Source organism: Colias philodice, chromosome 27 (assembly GCF_061535455.1).
Source record: "Colias philodice isolate Cphi_HAF_F1 chromosome 27, ilColPhil1 Martin Lab GWU primary, whole genome shotgun sequence".
NCBI lineage: Eukaryota > Metazoa > Arthropoda > Insecta > Lepidoptera > Pieridae > Colias > Colias philodice.
In genome coordinates, this window is record NC_143112.1 from 1,449,035 (window position 1) to 1,468,384 (window position 19,350).

The 19,350-nt window shown below is 34.2% G+C and overlaps 1 protein-coding gene across 1 annotated transcript in view; it reads right to left on the reverse strand.

Moving 5' to 3' along the window:
- LOC149476487 (protein amalgam-like) overlaps positions 1-19,350 on the reverse strand; it is a 146,159-nt gene that overhangs the window by 12,166 nt on the left and 114,643 nt on the right. The window contains exons 3-4 of the mRNA XM_089711790.1: positions 1,449-1,553; positions 841-951 (exon numbers count right to left, since the gene is read on the reverse strand). Of these exons, the coding sequence (XP_089567916.1) occupies positions 841-951; positions 1,449-1,553 (216 nt within the window). The remainder of the gene's footprint in view (positions 1-840; positions 952-1,448; positions 1,554-19,350) is intronic.

Sequence of the window (19,350 nt, forward strand, 5' to 3'; positions counted from 1 at the left end):
AAACATGTACCACAGGCGAAGCTGGAACGGACCGTACATCTTTTACTATTCATTAACTACCTATATACGAATGCTTAAATCGATAAAGGAGACGCTTTTCGAATAGTTGAACACCAAAAAAACCGTATTTCTCATCGTCATACCCAAATTTACCCAAATTAGCAAACATTTACTATAAAAAGCACGTCTGATTCGGCTTCCTGTGACAGGAATTAATAATTCTGAATTCCATCATGTTTGGCAAAGTGACTCATGTTGTCAAATTTGTCAGGAAAACATAGTTTTGAGATAGTATCAGTACTAAATAGCATCATCATCATTATAGAGACTTATTAAATACAAGACTTAGATAATATATTATTTGTATGCATATAAGCTTTATCTTTCTCTTTTTTTATTTTGTTTTTTTTTTGTAGAAAAAACAATGTCAATACCATCGATAGCATACGGCTACTTTGCAAAAGTAAATTGTTCTTCAATAAATATTATTTTAAACAGCTAATTTTCTGCTCCAGTAAAAATGACAGCGCCATATATGTCATCTAGCGCCATTGCTTTCCCACACTGGAAATATTACTGCTATAAGGCATCATACTTACTACCCTGAGGTCCTTCTATATTCCATTCCTAACTATTACCTATCTATCGACAGACATCTCTATTCATTTAAAATTCTCGTGTCACAATGTTAGTTACCCTACTCCTGTGAAACTACTGGACAGGTTATCATGAAATTTTGTATGCCTATTGATTAGATCTGAGATCAACATATATTTTTCATACCCCTTAGAGTCAGTTACGTTTGACAAGACAGTTAGTAATAACAGAACCATATCTTACCAGCAGGAGACACTTTACACTCGAGTCGCACGTTCCTTCCAATCGCCACGCTGTAATTCGTCGCTTGCGTCAACATTATAGCATCTTCTACGTCTTCATCAGCGTCATTACCTGTAAAGGATTCATTTTTATGTTTGTGGGTTAGTATTTTGTACATTTTATTCCAATTATCTATTACTATGATAACAAATATTGCAATTACAACTTGGTAGAAACCAAATCTAGAATACAGTGTCTAAAGCTTCTCCTCATTTCTATTAGTATGGTCAATTTGAACTGTCAAGTTAAACTGATATCGTTTTAGCAAGACTACATATCATAAGGAAACTTACACTACATGTACATGTACCTACATAAATGCTTCAAAATAATAATCTAGTCAAAAAGCTGTATAATGTAGGGTCACAATGTTAGACGGGTACAAATAATGTACACTTTACTAGCCGGATGGAGATTTTGGCATATTACAGTAGCAGTAGAATAATTATTAGTTTGCCTGTGATATCCCATCCTGATAATATTTCGAGTTATTTCCACATTTCGACTCTTTTAAAATAGAAAATATTTTGTATAATATTATATACTTGGAAAATATACAAAGATCTTACCTCCATCAGCATCATTTTGCGCTTCATCATCACTAGCTTCATCAGCCAGCACATCATCGTAGTTGATATCATCACCCTCTCCGCTGTATTTGGTGTTACGCGCTTCTGTAACAATACATATATCATTATTATTTATTAAGTTATTTAGCACTTAAAAATGTAACAGAAATACTTGAAATATTAAAATTTAATATTGGGACGCGTATGAAATAGAATCAGACGACAAATTTTGATAACTAAACGATCCTATATTTATAATTAATAATATTAAAGTTTATTTTTTCCTAATTTCAATCAAATCTATTTAGACTATTGAATATAAAAAAATAATTATTACAAAAAAGGTTGCGGAGCCCTGTATTCATTTAAAAGTACAAGCTCAGAGCTACAAATGCACACAGCTTCTCGATTAATGCGATAACATTTCAATTGAATGCGGAAATGTTCATTCCTTTGATAAGGTGTGCTCAACCTATTTCTATTTTAGTTTGATTTATTGTATTTTAAGTTCAGTTTTTTTATTATTTAGTTTCTTCAAAGTGACGTCAAGTTGACGAGCACGAGACGAGCGTCACACGAGTCAGAAGTGAAACTTCTTTGGCAAGATTCAAAGATACTAAAATCGTCGCCATATAATCGTCGTCGTCGTCCATGACGTGATGGTATTACCATGGCCTTGAAATATTACTCTCAACACGCCTAAAGAAGTTTAACTTCAAAAATATTTGTTATTTAAACTTCAATTTACAATTATGTCTTTTAAACCATTACCTATTATTTTTTTAAAAATCCATAACCAAAATCATTTCTAAATACAGTGAGAAAATAAAAATTATTTAACCAATGTTATATGACTACTTGATTAACAAGTGCTTTGCAACTGTTTGACTCAATAAAGTTATTTACATAAAACATATCGCCTTATACAGCTAAGTAATGGATAGACTAACGCTAAGCAAATACCGATGGGTTTAGTGTAAGTGATAAACGGAGCGATGTTGCACTGCACAATATATCATAATATTATGTATACTTATGGGTTGTTGTGGTAGATTTGGTGAAATATAAAAACCAATTGCATGAATTTTCAAATTGGTAAATATTGTCAAAATCAATGTTTTGAAGAAAAAATAAATTATGAAAAATAATATGCCATGTACTTCATAATATTATCGTCATCATTCTTTGATTATAAAATTTTATAGGCTTTTACGCTGCTAAAGAAATATAAAAACATACCTACTCGAAAAACAAATCCATCTTTTGTCACAACGGGATAAAAAATCATTTGAAAATACGCATTCAAATATTATATTAAAATCACAACATTAACACATTAATAATTAAGTAAAAATCACGTTTCCCGCCATTTTGAAATAATTGACATTTCTAATACGCCATTTTGAAAAAAAAAACACATTTTATTTTTAAATCGCTGCAGCTGTAGCCGCCATCGCTACTACTTTTTACCACAGACCAACCACAGACTATCAGAATTAAATAGGAATTCTGTAGAATGCCTAGATTTCCTTTTTCGTCTAACTAATACTAGACAATACGACATGTTCCATAGAAACTTATTCATGTATACTTGATTTAAAATTTTGTTAACCGTCAATATAAGGAGAATCGATGTCGGCTTCAATATATTTTAATATTATTTATTCATGCAATGACCTAAAACTATATGTTACAAGTTAATTTAAGTATTTATTGTATTGTGATTGATAAATCGATATGTTAGGTCCGTTTATATTATCAAAGAATTTTAATAATTACATACCTATACATAGTTCTATGTTATCTGTATATATATAATATATTTTATGGTTCTCCGCTAATCTCAAGAATAGCTGGTCAAATTTTGATGGAACTTTCAACACTTAATTGTATTGTGAGAACCAAATATGTATTAATAAAAACTCTTCATATAGACCAATTTAAGAACAAAGCAATATATTTATTATGAAAACCAAATCAGGATATTAAAATTGAGAGGTTTTTTTTAAATATCAAACGCGAACGTCCTTAAATGTTTGTTTATGCGTTTTGGAGGTATAAACAAACAAATTTTTACGTCGCGGTAGGTTAGAATACCATAAAAGGTATGTTCTAAAACAACTTATTGTTGCATGTTTGACTATTTGTACCTCCTCAAGTGTTAAAACCTCACCTATGATCAACAAGGCCAACAGATAGATTGAAATAAAACTCGTGAGCATTAAAAAAAACTATAAATAAATATTTTAATTTCAAAGTTTATTTAATGATATTTATCTATATTAAAAAGTAAGTTTTTAGTGTTTTACCTATAATTGTTGTTAGGTTGTCAGAAAAAAAATGTAAAACATAATTTTACATACCTAATCATGTAATCCTACTAATATTATAAATGCGAAAGTTTGTATGGTTGGATGTTTTTTACCCATTTATAACCTATTGAATGAATAAATGAAATGAATAACTTCATTATATTTGCAATAATGAATTGTAATTATTAATTCAATTACGTTCTATTAATAAATTAGGTTATCATTGCCGGCATTGATCGAATTACCTTGTTTTTAGGTATTTTTACCAATTATATCTTATTGATAAAATTTTCAAATTATTTTTCCCACAATAAAATTTATTAATCATCTCGCAAAATAAATATAACTCACTCAATCAGTCACTTTTATAAAAAATCACAGAAAGTGATTTTTTTATAAAAATATTTTCTTAAAAAAGTAAACATATTAAGGTAAAAACAAAACTTATTGAAGTGAAACTTCTTTATCGGGGTTGGAAAAAAATTTAGTGTAACATTTTTTCGTTACGCGTGACATTTTTCCGTTACGCGTGATTACGCGTTCCCTACCACGCGTGATTAGACGTATTTCTGTAAAGTTGCATATAGTAAATTATTTTTTGAAAAATAAGGTCATAAAGAAGTTTCACTTCTTACGTGTGTACACTAGTACACGCACACATTTTTTTTGAATTAAGGTCTGATACGAAATCTGCAAATTATATTTAAATTGCAAAAAAAAACATTTAAAAATAACATTATTGTAGAGTTCTACAAAAATATTCTTTTCCCTTAAAATTAAATACACTTTTAAAACTCGTTACAATAAAGTTTTTGTTATACAAATACCAAAAAATCTACCCTCAATTAGTATATTTTAAAAGGCCCTTTGTCATTCCGTCCGTATGTATATTTATGAGTGAATGTATGTCTGTTTGTGCATACAAATAACTTAATATTATGGGCAACGAGGAAAGACTGCGTGTCGGTTTGTATACGCACGTTGCATACATATGTAAACGGCTGCGCTGTATTTGATGCGATGCTAGAGATATATAAATTTTATGTAAGCTACCTTATTTTTTTTCGGACCTGATGAACTCCTGATTATAATCATAATTCTATTTAATTCCCCGTAGAATAAAATCGTGACAAACAAACACACATATCTCATTACTACATCATACTTATTACTACAGAATACAACCAAGTCGATTTCTCTGTCCCTATGTATGCTTAAATCTTTAAAACTACGCAACAGATTTGGATGCGGTTTTTTTATAATTTAAGTACCTATTAGCTTTCAGATAATGCGAGCGAAGCAGCGGGCGGAAAGCTAGTTTATATGTATGAATTTTGAATAAAGTAGGTCAATGACACATGTAAAGATTTTACAGATAAATGTGGGTAGTTATAAATGGATAGAAAGGATCAAAAACATATTCAGGTAGGATGGTATTAAAACTACCTACGAATTACCTTCAGATAAATTTAGGCATCTAGTCATAAGCTTTTGACCTCGTAAATTTTATGTTTCTATACTAATATGTAATCTATACTCATATTATAAAGCTGAAGAGTTTGTTTGTTTCAACGCGCTTATCTCGGGAACTACTGGTCCGATTTGAAAAATTCTTTACACTGAGCCGTGCACTGCGGGTAAAACCGCGCAACACAGCTAGTGTATAGAGGTAAAATAAAGATCACATTTTTTTGTATGTTTGTATATAGCGAAAAAGATACTCTTAAACTACGTTCATGATTCTGAAAAGGCTTTCAGTAGTGGAAAGTTACATAATGCGTTATGTATGTTAGTATTATTGTATTATCTGTGCTGTTTCTTCCTTTGTTTATTTTATGATGCTGTAATAAAACATAATAAAAAGGCTTAAATCATAATGTATAATATGAGTCATGAAGTTGCGTAAGGATTTTGTCATCATGTGTGATGGATTGCTCATAATACAATGCTAATTTCAATTAGAATAAATACTTGAGTCACACATAAATAAATAAATAATTATGTTACTTATAAAATACACACACATATGCGATTCAGACACACATTCTGTACAAGCTTACCATGCCACAAGAAAATGCTATACTTATAGAAAACTAGCTGTTCCCCGCGGTTTCACCCCCATTGCTCCGCTCCTGTTGGTCTTAGTGTGATGATATAAAACCTTCATACACTATAAACCTTATAGCCTTCCTCGATAAATGGTCTATCTAACACCGAAATAATTTTTCAAATCGGATCAGTAGTTCCTGAGATTAATAAATAGATGATGTTTAACTAATTACTAACTAATCTACATATGTATTAGTATTATAAGCTGAAGAGTTTGTTTGTTTTGTTTATTTGCCTAAACACACTAATGTCAGGAACCACGGGACCGATATGAAATAATATTTCACTGTTAGATAGACTACATAATATCATCACGCTGAGACCAATAGGAGCTAGGTCACAAATTAAAACTTATTTTCTAACATCTTTATAGCTTCGCTTTCACTGAACACTGGCTTTATATAGCTTGTCAAGTGTTTAGGTATCGGTTTGACACTTACTGGGGATATTAATAAGGGCGACATTCCTATCTCTATACATCAGAATTATACCGGGATGAATACATTATTAACTACTTGCTGCCTGCTGGTCTAGTGGGACGTATATTATTTTTGAGGTCACAGGTTCGAATTTTCAATAATAGTTTGGTTTTTTTGGAATAAATACTATTTCTTTATAGATTGTGTAATAAATAATTATGTAACCCACATTACTCTCAACTCAGCTTTCTGTGAATTCAATCAAAATTGATGCAGCTGTTTTGGAAACGAGCCGGAATTAAGCAGATTAAATGAAATATATTTTTTTATTGAGTTTTTATCATCTATTTCGAACGTGAGTACAGACAAACAGTAAAGACAAAAGTTAACCTAGTATCGATGTAAATACTAAAACACTCCTTTAAAATTAAATAAATAGCTTATTAGTTTGATATTGCAGTGGTTAGCGGACTTCAAATCAATAAGTCTGAGGTCCAGACCCTGTTTCAACGGTGAATGAAAACATCGTGAGGAAACCGACATGTCATAGAATCAAAAACGACATGTGACATACGTAACATCGTGGCCAGCGTGGTGGATTATGGCCTGTACCCTCATAGGAGGCCCTTGTCCCAGCAGTGGGAACGTATATGGGCTGATGATGATGATGATGAGTTAAATATTACAAACAGATAAATTTTAATTATGTATTTGATAAAGCGAAGAATACATAAAATATTATCGACGTTGACAAAATTCAATTTATTAACTCAAATATTTTTACAGAACTGTAGACTTTTGGCTATATATTATACAAAAAAAAATTGTCGTCCGTCGAGTCATTCGTACATGTAGGAAGTGGCCGAGTGAATACAGGGCATTTCAATTAGTAATAATTAAACAGACAGACACCGCTATTCCATGTATATGTCTAGTAGGTCAGAACATTGGATTAACCTTTTTATGTGGGCTTTTTATTAGTTTTAATTTCGTTTTCGGATAAATAGTTAGTCATATGTTGTTTTTTGTGTGAAATGAGGTTGGTGTGCTTATCTACGCAGCTATGGAAGCTTAAACATGTATTATAGTTTTAATAATCTTCTTATCACTATCACTACATAGTATAAAACAAAGTCGCTTTCTCTGTCCCTATGTCCCTATGTCCCTTTGTACGCTTAAATCTTTGAAACTACGCAACGGATTTTGATGCGGTTTTTTTTAATAGATAGAGTGATTCAAGAGGAAGGTTTATAGGGTAACGGCACCAGTGGTCAGCCTCATAACAGCTTTTTGAAGTTTTGACATTTGCCATTTCTACAACAATCGTCGAATAAAAAAACGTACAACATGTATGGATTTATTGTTTATTGTAGTTTCGAATCAACGTTTATCAAAAAAAATAATTCTCTTAGTAAAATATATAATTAATTTTAAACAAAAAATGGCCCAGTGTCCCAGTGAACAGCCTCTAAAAACCAATAAACAGCCTTGTTGAACCCAGTGTTCAGCCTTTAGTAAGTATAACTAATAATGAGATCAAAATAAACAATGTTATATCAAAATCAACTATATTAATCACATTTTTATAGCAACGATACACTTAGCACAAAAAAAAATGTATATCGCACATAATACAAATATTATTTTAAACATACTATTACAATCTCTTTGTGTCTTCTTATTTTCTAGGAACTTCTTAATACTTATCATAAAAACAGCAATCATTCTGTTTTAAAAAATTAGCGATATTAGTTATAATATGTCCTATTGATGTATCTATAATCCACAATATATATAGGTACTAGTTTTCCGCCCGCGGCATCGCCCGCGCAGTCAAAGAAAAACCCGCATAGTTCCCGTTCCCGTGGGATTTCAAGATAAAACCTATCCTATGTCGGGTATCAAAATATCTCTATACCAAATTTCATGCAAATTGGGTCAATAATTAAGGCGTGATTGAGTAACAGACAGACAGACAGAGTTACTTTCGCATTTATAATATTATAGTATGGGTTGTATGGATATAATTATAATCAACCACAGGAGGATCTCTTTCGGAGGATTTCTCTGGAGGATACTGTTGTCTTGGCAGTATTTTTAGCTAAAAAAAGGGAACAATAATAACTTTTGGATATGAATACACATAATACCATTATTTCAGGTAAAACTTAACTAACATGAAGTATTACTTATAGATTTAAACACAAACATTCGCATTTATAATTAAAATATTATTTCAATAACATCGTGGCTGAATACTGGTTTTCTAACAATTAGGAAATAATCCCAGTAATCAGCCCCAGGGGCTGTCCATTGGATCTTTCATAAAAAATCAGTATCCAATGGTCAGCCCCTCAAATTTTTAAGTAAACATACAATATTTTTTATCAAATTTCATAAAATTAAATGCTCTAAGTAATCTATAAAGTTATTATCTATAAAACACAATCACATTTCATACTAAAATATGTTATTTCTCACCTTTCAAAAGGGCTCCACGTGAAACAAAAAATATTGCAGAAATGACACTTCTGCTCTTGTCGGCGGACAGCACCTGTACGAACGTGTTTACTTCTCTCCCCTGACCCTCTGCCGCTCCTATCGCGTGATGCATGAACCAATAACGAAACAGAGCTTCTATTTAAGTGCGCGTGATTTGGTTATTTTGATTGCAGCGATATTTATGGCCAATAAACAACGCAATAGGCTGATCACTGGTGCCTGGCTGACCACTGGTGCCATTACCCTATGTATAATAACATCCATTAAATAGTGGAGAAGTACTGTTATTTTTGAGGTTTCTAATGTGATGTCGTAAAAAATTACATTTTTTCCGCTTACATTGCAAACGCAGGCTGAACCCTACGAGTTTTATCAAAATAATGTACTAAGTATTATACACATTGAAAAGGTCTACAGAAAAGTCCGCGATGGTATATGTCTATCTCTTATGGATAACCCACAATAACTTTTTTTTGTCATTTACTTTATACGACAAATAATGGCTAATTTTCGAAGCGATTTTAACCAATACAGCATTAATCCTTAACCAATTAAATACCTTGAATACATTGTTCATTTAATATAGATCTATATGGCCCTTTACACCGTATGATTTAAGTGAATATTTTCGAAGATATTACAGATTTAAAAATTGCGGGACGTAGCGTTTGCGGCTGTACCGGCCGGCCGCCCAGCTATCTATTATTTTTATACCCGTGTGCAGCCGGAGCGGGCCGCTATGTTTTTATATACAACGTTCACAGTTTTTCTGTAGTAGTGTATTTAGTATCAGCATTGCACCCGTGCGAAGCCGGGGCGGGTCGCTAGTCTTATATATAAAAATGAATCGCAAAATGTGTTGGTAAGCGCATAACTCGAGAACGGCTGAACCGATTTCGATAATTCTTTTTTTATTATATTCCTTGAAGTACGAGGATGGTTCTTATGTAGAGAAAACGTAAACATGTACCACGGGCGAAGCCGGGGCGGACCGCTAGTTTACAATAAATACCATATTATAGGTACTTGAATAAATCTACAGGTAGGTATGTTATTATTTTTCTGTATAATTATATTTTCTACATAGGTACTTCATGTTATTGCCTTAAAACAACCAGAATTAAAACAAATAACAACCAACTATGTATATACTATAGTTACAAAAAGTTATTTCACAAAGCTTTTCCAAGTGATTTGCAGTCTGTGGTAATTAATTAAAGCCAATAATGCTGTTTACGACTTTGCCCCACTGCCCCGGGGTCGTGTGCATTAATGAGAAGGAACAATTTAATTAGCTTGTGTGACTTTATGAAGGTAGATTGGACAATTCTTCGGTATTTGGTGATAGCTTTTTTTGTTTTTTTATTTGGGTAAGAATTTGGCTTGAATTTGGTTTGAATTTTATGTTACGAGAGTTTTCGTTTTATATTATGTAACGGATGGCCACAGCCGACAATTTAGAAAAAAAAAAGATTTAACTTGTTTTCAGGAAGCAGTCACAAATATTCAGTTTACTAGGTACTTGTTTAATATCAGTGACTATAGTTTTTAGATAATACCTATACTTACGTTCTATATGTTTATTAGTCAATAACAAGTCAATTATTATTTTTTTTTTTTTTTTTTTTTTTTTTTTTTATCTTTTTTTGCTGCGATCTGTCTCCATCATAATTGGGACAATAAGCGGCATGTTGGACATATCATTATTGGCATGCACGGTATGTGACCTTTGTCACATCCTCATTATAACAGTGTGGTCACTGTGGGCGGACCAAATCTTGAGGTATTTTTCGTTTCAGTCGTCGTGCTTGATGATCTTCACCCATAAGTGTCTGGGCGAGAACATTAGGGTGGTGCGCTAAGCGGTCTTTATATGACTTGGTGTAGCGTTGGATCTCTTGTTTCACAGTAGGGATTCTTAGGTCATTGTGAAGGAGCTCGTTGGGTATGTACCACGGAGAGCTTGTCATTATTCTTAGTATCTTGTTTTGAAATCTTTGTAGTATCTCAATATTGGAATTAGCCGCGGTTCCCCAAAGTTGGATCCCATATGTCCATATGGGTTTTAGGATAGCCTTATACAGGGTGTCCCAAAAGGTTACGTAGCTAGGAGGAGGGGTGATAGGGGTGGTCATGAGAGTCACCAGAAAAATAAAAAAAAAATTCCCCTCTGGGTATTAAAAAAATAAAAGGCATTTATAAAAAAAATTAAAATTTTATACCTTGTGAGGCGATTTTGCCCCCGATGACCTACAATTATTGGTATATTAAAAAAAAATTGCTATTATGCTATCGTCAATAACCCTTTTTCAAATTGAAATAAGAAAAACAATACATATCTAACCAATATTTTAAAGAAAATTAAGTTTTTGTCCAATCAAGGACTTAGTAATTACGATTTCACTCAACTTCCTCTAAGTGTACTGAAAAAAAAAAGTACTATGCAACTCCGGCGAGTAGCTTAAAAAGTTAGGTAATTTTATTGCGATTCCAAAATGGTATAACACTTACTTGAAAAATTCTTATTAGGATATGTAAAGATAATTTTCGGGAACAATACCCCAGCAGAACAAAACATACCAATAAAACAATAGTCTCAAACTCGTACGCAAATAGTACATTTTTAAATGTCTATTATGTTCCTTAAAACTTAAAAAGATAAATAATATTTTATTGCAATGGTTTTAATTGAAACTCAAAAATAAAACAAAATCGTAATTATTTATTTAAACAAAATGCTCGAAATGTCTACCACCAACATAAATACACGCCCTACATCGTTTTAAAAATGAGCGGGAGATATGGCGGGCAAATCTTCTATTGTTTATTGATTCCGCGGCCTCTGTAATCCTCGCCCTCAAGTCAGCCAAGTCCCTGATGGGTTTTCCGTAAACTTTTTCTTTTATAGCACCCCAGTAAAAAAAGTCTAACGGGTTTAAATCCGGTGAACGAGCTGGCCACGCTATAGCACCGGCCCTTCCCATCCACCTACCAGAAGAATCCCTTCATCTAGGAAATCCCTTACAGGACGTGCATAATGTGCTGGGCACCCATCATGCTGGAACCACATATTCCTCATTGTTTCTAGCGGCACATCTTCCAATAGATTTGGTAATTCGTTTTGTAAGAAGTGTAAGTACACCTCTCCAGTCAGTGCCTCAGGTAGCTCAAAGGGTCCTATTATTAATTTACCATTTAGTATTCCGGTCCACATGTTCACTTTAAAACGATATTGGGACCGATCTTCTCTAAGTAGGTGGGGATTTTCTACGTGCCACTCGTGCAAATTGTGTAGGTTCATGTATCCGTCCTTTTTAAAAGTAGACTCGTCGGACCACAGTATTTTATTAAAAAAATTGAGGGTCCACCCTATGCATGCGCAACATCCTACGACAAAATGCAAGTCTCGCAGGATAATCGCGTGGTAACAGACCCAACGTGAACCACCAAACGTGTTTAGTTTGGTTACATTGTTATTGGTATGTTTTGTTCTGCTGGGGTATTGTTCCCGAAAATTATCTTTACAATTCCTAATAAGAATTTTTCAAGTAAGTGTTATACCATTTTGGAATTGCTATAAAATTACCTAACTTTTTAAGTTACTCGCCGGAGTTGCATAGTACTTTTTTTTTTCAGTACACTTAGAGGAAGTTGAGTGAAATCGTAATTACTAAGTCCTTGATTGGACAAAAACTTAATTTTCTTTAAAATATTGGTTAGATATGTATCGTTTTTCTTATATCAATTTGAAAAAGGGTTATTGACGATAGCATAATAGCAATTTTTTTTTAATATACCAATAATTGTAGGTCATCGGGGGCAAAATCGCCTCACAAGGTATAAAATTTTAATTTTTTTTATAAATGCCTTTTATTTTTTTAATACCCAGAGGGGAATTTTTTTTTTATTTTTCTGATGACTCTCATGACCACCCCTATCACCCCTCTTCCTAGCTACGTAACCTTTTGGGACACCCTGTATACTAGTATTTTGTTCTCAAGGGACAATTGGGACTTTCCACCGATGAGCCAGTGCAGTTTTCTAGCCTGTAGCCCAAGATGTTTTCTTTTAGTGAAGATGTGTTTTTGCCAGGTTAATCTCTTGTCAAGGTGGATTCCGAGGTATTTCACATGGTCAGCTTGAGGAATTACAATGTCGTTTAATTTTACAGCGGGGCATAAGCCTCTTCTCAAAGTGAACGTGACGTTTACAGATTTTGTTTCATTTGCCTTCATACGCCATTTCTTGAGCCATTGGGAGATTTCATTAAGTGCCTTTTGAAGTATCTCTGAGGCTATTACTGGGTCACTATGCGTTGCTAAGATAGCGGTATCGTCAGCAAATGTACCTGTGATGACTGTTGTGGGTGTCGGTATATCGGCAGTAAAGAGCAGGTATAGTACAGGTCCCAACACGCTGCCCTGAGGGACTCCCGCCTTTATAGGACACAGCTCGGACAATGCTTCTCCTTCCCGAACAATGAAGTGTCTTCTTTCCAAGAATGATTTTATAAGGTCATATAGGTAATTTGGTAGTGAGGATTTAGCTTTATAGAGTAGGCCTTCGTGCCATACACGGTCAAATGCCTGGGATATGTCCAAGAAAGCACCAGAGCAGTACGTTTTTGTTTCCAAGGACTCCATAATTTTTTTCGTGAGCCTATGTACCTGATCAACAGTGGCATGTTTGCTGCGGAACCCGAACTGGTGATCTGGTATTAATTTCTTTTCCGCGAGTATGGGTAGCAGGCGTGTCAGTAGGAGTGACTCATATATTTTGGAAACGATCGGTAGAAGGCTTATGGGCCTATATGACTTCGCCTCTTCAGGTTTTTTGTTTGGCTTAAGCAACATAATAATCATCCCGACTTTCCATTGATCAGGGAAGAATCGTAGCCTCGTTATGGCATTGAAAAGAGACGTTAGGTAGATCATTCCCGATTCAGGCAGCTCTTTTAATAAACGATTGGTGATGAGATCGTAACCAGGTGATTTTTTTGGGTTAGAGCACTTTATAGTATTGCTGATCTCCTTTTTTGAGAATTTGGGCGGGGGGTTTTCCGTATCCACATCTGTGCCCAGAAGGTTGTTGACAACTTCGAGGTGATCTAATGGGCCTTCATATGGGTGAGGAGAGAAAACGTTCGTCAGATGATTCGAGAAGCACTTAGCCTTCTCTTGGTCTGTTCGGGCCCAAGTTTCATCTGTTTTTCTAATGGGGGGTGATATTCTGACAGGTCGTTTGAGTTTTCTGGTAGCCTTCCACAAGGAGTAGTCTGAGGAAGCGGTGGAGTCCAGTCCCGATAGGTAATTACTAAATCTTACATTACGATCTAAATCTAGTGTATGCTTCAAGTCTCTGATGATGTGATTAAGCTGCTTTTTAGTATTGGGGTTTCTAGTTTCTTGCCACTGTTTACGTAGTTTCCTTTTTAATGCTACCTTATGAAGTACGTGTCTGGGGACAAGGTTATCTGTCCTTGGAGGTTTCGATGGCGGGGTCGACGACCATGCTGCATCTTGTACACTACTATTGAAAAATTCCACTGCTTTTGTTATGTCATCTGCTGATTTTAAACGGATTTGATTAGTAAATGCCTTATCGACAAGTTCTCTAAAAAGTGGCCAGTTAGTGTTTTTATTGTGTAGTGTACATTTTTCTATTTGTGTTTCAGCGACAGTTTGAACATTTACTAGAATTGGGGAATGATCGGAGGACAGATCTAGGGAACCTTGACAGGTGATGTTGTTCTTGGGGATTCCTTTGGTGATGCAGAAGTCTATAAGATCCGGAATTTTATTTTTGTCAGATGGCCAATATGTGGGTTGTCCAGTAGACACAACTTCCAGATTCTTGGCTTGGACGCATCTGAGAAGCTCTCGCCCTCTAGGTAGTATCAACCGGGAGCCCCAAAAAGTATGCTTTGCATTATAATCACCGCCCGCAATGAAACAGCGACCAAGCGTTTGAAAGTAGTCGTTAAATTCTGCTTCTTTTACAGTGTATCTTGGTGGTAGGTATAGTGCTGAAACCGTAATATCGCTGACCCAGTCACTTATTACTACACTTGTTGCTTGAATATAATTTTTTGAGTAAGAGCCCAGAAGGTAGTGTTTTAACTTCGATCTGATAAGAACAGCTGAACCACCATGGGCCTTGTTGTCTGGGTGGTCTGTGCGATATATAGTATAACCTGTTATTGTTAGGTAGCTCTTTGATGTGAAGTGAGTTTCGGAGATAAGCATTATATCTATGTGGTTCATTTTGAGAAATATTTTCAACTCTTCTGAGTGGTGTGACAAGCCGTTCGCATTCCATACGCCAATAATTAGTGCAGTGAATGTGTTTGGATATTGGCAATGACTTCGGTTAACGTTTTTGTCATAATGAGCATTTGGTTCATAAGAGTTGTTAATAGATTCCGTATACCGTTTAGATCGCCGTTAGTTCCAGCTTTGTTGTTTATGGTTGATTCATTATTATTTTCAATGTTAGGTTGTTGCGCACCTTTTGTGACAGAAGCGTAAGTTCTTTTGCTGTTAGAACTATGTAATTTTACATCGGGTTGATTTGTTCTTATGTCCATCATTCGTTTCCTTATAGGGTGTGGTGCAGGAAATTTAATTTTTTGCAGTTCTTGGTACACTATGCAGCCTTTATAATTAGCGGGGTGGTTTCCACTACACAGTATACATTTGACATCGATTGATCTTTCTTTTCGAGGACACTGGGAGGTATGATGTGATTCAGCGCATTTTACGCATCTAGGTTGCCTGTGACAGAATTTTTGTGTGTGGCCATATTCCTGGCAGTTAGAGCATTGTGGAATTTCTCTTTTTGGTCTTGGTGCTTCGATGACTATGCGGCAATGGAGTAAGGATGTAATTTTATATACGTCCTTATTGTTTACATTAGGCTCCAGGTCGATGCTCCACATTGGAAGAGCTTGCTTTGATATTCTGTTTTTGATATTCCAGATGTTTCGAACTTTATGATCCAATTCTTCAAGGGCTGTTTTGATGCTTTCTTTGTCAGTAGATGGATGGAGGTGTTTGAGAATAACTCTAAAACTTCTTTCTACTTTTGGTTGGTGAGTATAGAATTCTGTATTTTTCTTCCGAAGCTCTTTGTAGATGGTGGAGTATGACTCGGCTGATTTAGGTTGTATCTTAACTCTTTCGTTACGTAGGACTTTGACTTCATAGTCTCCTTGCGCGACTTCTTCAAGTAGTTGAAGTAAGGGTTGGATGTTACTAACTTTGTCAATGAACATCGGAGGAGGTCTTGGTGGTTTGAGCGTAGGCGATATTTCAGTCGTCAATGTAGGTTCCTCAGTGTCTAGTACATTAAAACTGTTAGACACTGGTATTCCTGGCGCTGCCAGCCAGTAGTTTAGTTTACATTGTTTGTGACTGCGCTGAGTTGGGTCTGGGCTAGATCTTTGCCTTTTAGAACTATTGGTTTGTGTCCATTCTTGGTCTTGTGTAGTGTGATGGGCATTGTTGTTGTTACTTGTTTCTCTAGCATTGCTTATTAGGTTTGTTCGATTCACTTCCGGGTTAGGTGTTCCGCTAAAGGAGTTGGATCTTGGCCTATTTATGAATATTCCCTTGTGGAAAAGTTGCTGTGTTAATATTTTAGGGTTGTTTCTATCCGACCTATCGGGTAAGCTGTTGTCAATTGGTTTTACGGTTTCGCTCATTTTTGTTCCCACGAGTCGGGCCGAAACATTAAGGTCACTTGTAGTGTTACACCCATTCCCGCAAGTAGGCGTATGCAACGGTGTATTTTTTTTTTTTTTTTTGTTCTTTTAAATTTTTTTCTTTTTAATTATTATTGTAAAATATATTTTTTTAAAATTAAAATTTAATGATATTTATCTTATATTATTATTTATTTATTTATTTAGGTAGTGGCAACACAGATAATATTGTCTATGGTCGTAATTATTATAAAAAAAAATATGTTAAATCTAATATTTCAACCTAGTCTATTTCGAATTTTTATGTTGTTCACTTGAACTTTAAAAAAAAAAACAGTTGTTGATATTACGTAGTACCGAAAAGAAGAGTAATCAGAGTATTTAAATGGAAAAATATCACGTAGGGTGATAAATACGAAGTGTTCGAGTGTCAAAAGGTCCCGCTGTCGTGTCGGAATGTCACGTTTTTGTTTGTTTGTTTGTATGTACGTCTTGACAGATACGTTTTTAAGTGATGATGTATTTTTAATTTATACTAGATGTGCTCCGCGGTTTTACCCGCAGTGCTCCGCTCATGTTGGTCTTAGCGAGATGATATATAGCCTATAAGCCTTCCTCGATGAATGGGCTATCTAACACCGAAAGAATTTTTCAAATCGGACCAGTATTTCCTAAGATAAGCGCGTTCAAAGTTCAAACAAACACTTGAGCTTTATAATATTAGTAAGTACCTATAGATTATGTATTACACACACATAACAAGCTTATACGTATGAGTAAGCAATAAGCATATGACTTTCAAACTATGTACATCTAAATCCGTGCAGTTATTACGTACAAAACAACAATTAACATAAAATACAGTATTTATTAATGAAAACTCAGAATATGTTTAAAATAGTTTTATTTGCGTGTTTGTACAGCTGCGTCGATGAATCACATTCAATTCGAGACCACGTGCTTCGTGTATTTTTATTATTTTTTAATTAATAATTTTATGTAACACCATTTTTAAAGTTTAATATAAAATAAGATTTTTGTGACTATAAACTTTTAAAGACTAAAATAACCTATTTGCTGAATTTCATTACAATATTTATTCTGCGTGTCTTAGCTTGATGATGTAGGTATATAAGCCTATAGCCTTCCTCGATAAATGGGCTATCTAACACCGAAAGAATTTTTCAAATCGGACCAGTAGTTCCCGAGATTAGCGCGTTCAAATAAACAAACTTCGGCTTTACAATATTTATTAGATATAATGCCCTAGAATAAAATGTATTTATGTTATAGTCTACACACACCACCACGTCCAACCTCAATGTAACATTACATAAAACATTTAAAACGAAATAAAAACCTCGTAAAGCGGATATAAGGAAACGACCCGACTTTACGCGCAACTAATTCAGGTCAGTTGGTTTTAGAATACACTATAATTTTGTTAGCACTGCGACTGTTCTATATTAAATATGGCAGTTAGAAATGCATGTCTGTTTAAATCTATACTAATACTAGCGGTCCGCCCCGGCTTCGCCCGTGGTACATGTTTACGTTTTCTCTACATAAGAACCATCCTCGTACTTCAAGGAATATAATAAAAATAAATAATTTGGAAAATCCAAAAGTGCACGCCTCATAATTTTTTTTAATAAATATTTATTAATTATTATTTTTGTTTATTTAATAACAATTAAACCACATCGAATCAGACCCTGAAAAATGAAAGGGTTCTATTCCTGAGCATACTCAAGCGTAAGAGAAAAAAAAAGACTCGATTAGTAAAGTATTTCGGTCGCTATCGTGTTAACAAGAAAAAGGATCCGCACATACAGACACACGGACGTCCAAGACAGAACTTTTTTAAACTGTTTTTTAACTAGTTTAAATAACAAAAATGACATCAAAAATATCATGAACGTTAAAAATAGTGTTTTTTCTTAATATGTGTGTGTATGTATTATCTTACAAGTGCAATGTATGATACATAAAGACATTTTAAGTTTGAAAAATCAGATGTTTTGCGCGAAGTGACAGTAGTACCCACCTCAACGCTTCGCTTATGAGGCGTGCAAAAGAATTATCGAAATCGGTTCAGCCGTTCTCGAGTTATGCGCTTACCAACACATTTTGCGATTCATTTTTATATAAAAAACTAGCGGTCCGCCCCGGCTTCGCCCGTGGTACATATTTACGTTTTCTCTACGTAAAAACCATCCTCGTACTTCAAGGAATATAATAAAAAAAGAATTATCGAAATCGGTTCAGCCGTTCTCGAGTTATGCGCTTACCAACACATTTTGCGATTCATTTTTATATATAAGATTATAAAGCTGAAGAGAGTTTGTTTGAACACGCTTATCTCCGTAACTTCTGGACCGATTTGAAAAATTCTTTTGGTGTTAGATAGCCAATTTATCGAGTAAGGCTATAGGCTATTATATCATCACGCTAAGACTAACAGGAGGGGAGTCACGTCGGTGAAACCGCGAAGCGCAGCTAGTTTGAAAAATAAATAGTTACTCATTAGATAAAAGCCATTATAAAAACAAACACAAAAATAACTCAAAAAGATCATAACAACAATAAAAATAGAACATTTCTCATTCCATTACTGGCAATGACGTAATTAATTAAAAAGCATTCTAATCACACATTATAAAACCATAATCCACGAACGTCATATTGTTTTATAGTCTGTACTCGTCAAAATAACGCGGGAAACAGTACTGCCATGCCATAAATTGCTCTTCCCATAAACGTTCATTAATTTTATGAATAGAATGGCATAATTTTATTATTCACGCCCCGTCTTGACCTAGATGCTAGAATAAAATTCTAATTTAGGTCATAAGCTA